The 6,000-nt window shown below is 39.7% G+C and overlaps 1 protein-coding gene across 1 annotated transcript in view; it reads left to right on the top strand.

The window, feature by feature from the left end:
• Positions 1 to 6,000, top strand: part of TGM5 (transglutaminase 5) — a 302,343-nt gene that overhangs the window by 28,541 nt on the left and 267,802 nt on the right. The window contains exon 3 of the mRNA XM_044090126.1: positions 5,348 to 5,590. Within this exon, the coding sequence (XP_043946061.1) occupies positions 5,348 to 5,590 (243 nt within the window). The remainder of the gene's footprint in view (positions 1 to 5,347; positions 5,591 to 6,000) is intronic.

Below are 6,000 nucleotides of genomic sequence, written 5' to 3'. Positions count from 1 at the left end.
CTGTTTATGTACATCGACCTTTATGTGTCGATGTACATACACTTTATCTTTAGTCCTTTCAGGCTTTTAATATAGACCCGGCTACTGCAATGCCCTTTCCCTTGAGCTTTCAGATGATGACTTTGTGTAACTGCAGCAGGTAAAAAACTCTGTGACAAAGCTTTTTATTGGGTTCTGCATTCATGTCATATTAACCTTTTTAACCATTGCTTACTATGAGACAGTTGTTGGAGGTCTGGTTTTATTATTCTTATCTTTACATATTGGGCTGTTCATGAAATGTATCATGATTTAAAAGAACTGCTTCTGGTCTGTTCCCCAACTAAGTCTCTAAGGTCATCAAGTGAGAGACTGCCAGCTATTCTAACACTCTATTTTGAAACATTTGACAGGTTGTCTTTTTGTTTATCTTGTCCTAGTTATTTATTTATTTATTGCATTTGTTAACTGGGAAAGTCCACTGGGCCTACAAAGGGCCCATTTTCAGTGGAGGCCCAGGGAGAAAAGCTCCACAAAGTTACATACAATGAAGTTATTAAAAAGATAAACAGATTAATACAAATAAAGGGTATAAAGTGGTAGTATCATAATCATTGTAAGATAAATTAATGACTGGTGTACATACAATCCAGCATTAGTGTAAAATACTGAAATATACTTAAATCACTGGAATTAGTTCACTCCAAGACTAGTGTAAAATGCATTTACAAGGAACATAGCAGATGGAGGATAAATACAGGGTGATGAAAGAGGGCTAAATAGGGAAAGAAAAGGTAAGGTGACAGGAAAGGAGAAGTTTGGCAGAGAAAAGGGAAAGGAAATAACAGTAATAAAATATTTGATGGCGAAGTCATAGGGGAGTTAAGTCAGGTGTTGGAGTTGTTTATTTGGGTGGAGGAGCATAGCCAGTGAGAGGAGAGATGTAGTTTGAGGGATGTTTTGAAGCAGACAGGATTACTATTAGATTTGAGTGGGGGGGATTATTCCATGACTTGGAGACAGTATAAGAGCACAACAGTTGGCCAGCTGAGAGCTTGGGTTTCTCAATAGACAGATACATTTTGCTTTCAGACCTGAGGTGTCGGTTAGGATGGTATATAGTTAGTATAGAGGAGAGGGAGGGGCAGGCTTCTGGGTGATAGATGAGCTTGTGGGCTGTGATTAGCTGTAGAAAAGAGAGATAGTGGGGGAATTCTAGTCAATTTAGTTGATGCAGAGAGGAACAGTGATGGGTGGAAAATTTTGCATTAGTAGCAAACTTGGCAATTTTGTTGTAACAAGAGTCAAGTTTTGCCCTCAAGAAGGACTGGAGATTGGTGAGGATGGGAGCACCATATAGCAGGGTAGGGAACAGGAAGGATGAGGCCAGGGCTTTTTAGCAGGGAGGCTAAGAAAATAGTTGTGCCTATACAGGGCACCTAGTTTCTGATGGGTTTTCTTGATGTTGCTAGATATGTGAAGGTCGAATGTTAGTCTATCATCGATGATGACACCTAGCAGTTTGGTACTAGGGATAATTTCAATAATAGTGTTGGTTTGGGAGTGAATGGAAAAAAGTGACCTGTCAACAGAGTTTGGTTTAGTTGGGGTAAAGATTAACAGTTTCATTTTATTGGGGTTGAGGGCTAGATGGTCCTGGGACATCCAGGTTTCAGTGCAGGAAAAGGCTTCTTAGGTGAGATGCTGTAGTGCTGTGGGAGATTTAGAAGTGCAGATGATAGTGGAGTCATCTGCATATTGGATGAGTACTGTGGGTAAGAGTGTTATGGAAGTCATTAACAAATATGCTGAATAAGAGGGGGACCCAGTATAGAACCTTGGGGGACACCAGTATTAGTATTTAAGAAAGGGGAAGATGAATGTTGCCATTTAGTCAATTGTCGTCTATTGCTGAGGTAATTTGTAAACCATTGTAGGCCAAGGTTAGCAAGATTGGTAAGCAGAAGGCAGTCGGATATAGTATCAAATGCCTTTGATAAATCAAGAAACAGTGCTGAGACTAAGGAGCCAGCATCTCAAGCTCTGTTTATTGTATCCAAGAAGGAAATGAGGGCAGTGTTGGTGCTATGTCCAGGCCTAAAGCTGCGTTGAGTGGGGGAACGGATTTGATGTTTTATCAGATGGTTGAGCAACTGAGTATGAATACATTTCTCAAGTACTTTAAAGATGGGGGAGAGAATGGCAATAGGATGGAAGTTGGAGATATCGGAGTTGTTGCCGCCTTTATGAAGTGGAAGGACAAATGCCTTTTTCCAGATGTCAGGTATGCATGATTCTTTAATGGACCTGTTGAGGAGGATGCTGATAGGATATGCAGTGGAGGATGCTGAGAGTTGCAAGTATTCTGCAGGTAAGTTTTCTGGGGCATTGGTACAAGGTTTGAGTTTAAGAAGAAGTTTTTTTAATGGTGGAGGTGCCTATGGGCACAAGTGTGAACTCAGGTAGAGGACTTGCAGGGGAGTGTGTTAATGGACTTCCTGGTGGGTCAATGTTGATGGGTGGGAAGGTGGTAGTAAGTTTAGTGATGGTGTCGATAAAGTATATATTAAAGAGGGAGCCTAGTTGAGTGGGTGTTTTTTCTGGGTTTGGGCATGGGTTACTGTTAGTACCTTGGTGGAGAAGGGAGTTGATAGTTCCCCAGAATTTCTTGGGATTTAGACTATGTTGGTTCTGGATGGATAGGAAATAGTCTTTTTTGTTTTTGATAACTAAGTGTTTGACATGATTGCGAATTTGTTTATACTGTATGAGGTTAGAAGGTCTTTTGTTTTTTTGCCAGGTTTTCAAGGCTTTTTCCCTAGAGGGCATTACTTGCTTTGTGGACTTAGTAAGCCATATAGCATGTTTTGCCTTGACCCTTTTTAGCTGGATAGGGGCAAGGATATTTAGGACCTTGAGAAATGTAGAATTAAAATATTCTACAGCTTCATTAAGTGGGAGAAATGCTAGTGGGCTCCAGTTAGTATTTTGCAGTATATCATTGAAGGCATTTGGGGAGAAATTGGAGAGTTCTCTGGTGAGACGATATTGGTGTATGTTAGGAATGGATGTGGGTTTGCATATTATAAATGCTGGGTAGTGATCACTAATGATATTTGGGTGTGTTCCGGAGGAGGAGATTTTTTTCTGGTTCAGAGACCAGAATCCAATCCAAGATTGAGCCTTTGTTTCTCTTGTTGTCAGATCTGGTGATGTCAGAGATTAGTTGAGAGTAAATATGGAGGTTAAAATCAGAAGAGGGGTTACTACTGGAGATATCTAGCCAGTTAATACTGACATTGCCTAGGATGATGCTTTCATTTTTTATGTTGTTAGTTGCCCAGGCAAGAATTTCTTCAAGAATAGGACTATTATTGCCTGGGGGGATATAGCTAACTATGATACAGAGGGTTTTGCGATCATTAAGTTTTAGAAAGGAGATGACTAGCTCTGCAGTGGAGAAGAGGGGAGCTGGTTTAGAGTAAGGGATGACTGTGAAAGTAGTGGAAATATTAAAGTGATGCCGCCACCTTTTTTGTATACTCTATAGGAGTAGTTAGGGGGTAGAAAATCAGAATCCTTGATATATGGTTTTAGCTGTGTTTCAGTGATGGCAGTAAAGTCAGGTTTATATTGATTTAACCATGCATGCAGTTGGGGAATTTTGTTTCTTATGCTTTGGAGATTAATTGTATTGAAATTTAGTGATTTTGTGGAGCTAGGGGAGTTATGAGAGGTAGGAGAAGGGATGGGATTAGGATGTATGTCACTGCAAAGGACTAGATTTTTGAGTATACGGAAATAGGTGGATAGACACTTCTTTTTTGGGGTGTGGACAAGTTTGTGGTTGCATGGATGGCTATGGTATGAAGAGAGAGTAATGAATTTCTTTAGTAAAATTAGGTCAGTTTTATAAAGAGTAGAACAGATTGAGGAGTAGCTGGGGAGGGTGTGAGTGTGGGATAATGTGGAAGGTGATGGTGTAGGAGGTAGGTGGTTTATGTGAAATGATGATAGTCTTAGAAGGAGAGAGAAGTAGATAGTAAGAGTGAAAATAAAGATGCTGAACATGAGAGGCATACCTTTCCAGTGTAGAATGAGTGAAAGGTTCAGGATAAGTTGTTGAGTGAGGGTGGAGATAGGGGGAGTATAGCGGGATAGTAGGCTACTGTAGGAAGGTAGTGAGAAGAGATAAAGATTACTGGTGTAAGGATGAGGCTGCTTTAAGGGATGGAGAGGACATAAAGGAAGGGTGTGGTGGTAGGATCTGCTTGGATAGGTGTAGGAAGAGAGGAGGGGGAGTGGTGTAGGAAAGTTATGATGGTGGCTGTGAGGGTTATGGTTGGTGAGATAGGAGGAGTTGAGAGGTGGAGTAACATGATTGAAGGATGGGTTTGTAGGTGGGAAGAGGTTAGGTGCAAATGTAATTGGTGTGGGTGGGAATGGGGGTAGGGGAGTGAAGTGAGCCCAAGCATAGCAAGGGAGAACGGAGTGGGTTTGTCCAGCTGGAGGAGGTAGGAGCACCAGAAACAAACAGTCAGATACAGCACTGGGATGCTGGTGACCAGGTAAGTAGGAATATGTATTGCAGAAAACCAGGCTTAACGGGGGGTGGGGGGATAAGTGTAGATGGGGAAGTACACTTTTGTATTGCTAGGGGATGTTATGTTTGTAAAATACAGGACAGGTACTAGAGAGTTTTCCCGATTAGTGTAATTTAAATATATATATATATATATATATATATATATATATATATATATATATATATATATATATATATATATATATATATTAGGATTTGTTTTCCTTCAGTTATTCTTCAGATTATTTCCTACTTTTTAGTGTAGGTATGCAGTAGGTGTTGCAGATTAATTAAACTTCTACTGCCATCTACTGCATTGTGTGGGGAAAAGCACTTAACTTGCCTACAGGAGGTAAACCATTAAGGGAACAGAAACAGGAGTAGATATGACCTCAGGGTAGGTCTGCGAGTGTGCTAGCCACGGTTAACACCTAAAATAGCAATTTAAATAAAATACAATAACAGCTTCCAGCTGTATGCAGTCACCTACACTGTGGAATCAGCTACCTTCTCTATTTTAGGTGTTTAGAGACCAGAGTCAGGAGGTCCTATAGTACTATCTTTTTAGAAGGGTCTTTTTACATCAATTTAGGGAATCTATTTTTCCTAGTCTTGTTTATGTATTACCCATTGATCTTGTCTTTTTTATGCTAGAGCTCTGCTACCTTAAACTACTATTTTTCTTTTTTTTTCTTTTGTATAATGCTTTACACAATTAAATACTCATGTAATACATAAGCAAACAAACAAATAACACCTAAATCAAATTTGTCTTCCACACAGGACCAAGAGCAACGGAAGAAGCAAAAACAAAAGCTGTAATGACTGTGGGAGCTTCAGTTAAGCCAAATATGTGGAACACAACTGTAAAAAACAGCCATGACCACACATTAACCCTGTCTGTGTCCTCTCCAGCCAATGCTTGCATTGGAAAGTATACTTTCCAAATGCAGCTGTCCAGTGATGGCAATAAAACAAGTTACAACATGGGAGAATTTATTCTGCTCTTCAACCCATGGTGCAAAGGTAAGGCTAGGACAAATGGATAATCCAGTGATTAAAGTGAATCCTGTTTATCAGCTGATGGTTTTGTATTTAACATGTGGTTTCAGGTGGTTCACCAAATGGAATTTGTATTTCTTATAAAACTGCTTTTCACTTTGAATGTTTTGTAACCTAGCCATATTTCAGAAAGCTACTTCTGTCTTGCTTTGCATAGTTGTATCAGTATATAACTCTTTGGGAGTACTCCAGGCCAGTGTTAAATAGCATGTGGTTGGATCCCCTACATAAACAAGAACTGGATCCCCTTGATTAGATACTTCTGGTCCTTCTCTATCTTTCCAGCTCCAGGAAAAATACTAGAAAAATTATCTTCTCTCAACTTACAGACTACATTAAAAAATATAATATTCATTCCCCACAAACATTAATTC

Source organism: Protopterus annectens, chromosome 12.part0 (genome assembly GCF_019279795.1).
Source record: "Protopterus annectens isolate FY-2018-M chromosome 12.part0, PAN1.0, whole genome shotgun sequence".
NCBI classification, from domain to species: Eukaryota; Metazoa; Chordata; order Ceratodontiformes; family Protopteridae; genus Protopterus; species Protopterus annectens.
The sequence above is the reverse complement of the archived record's forward strand: the minus strand, read 5'-3'. Positions and strand labels throughout refer to the sequence as shown.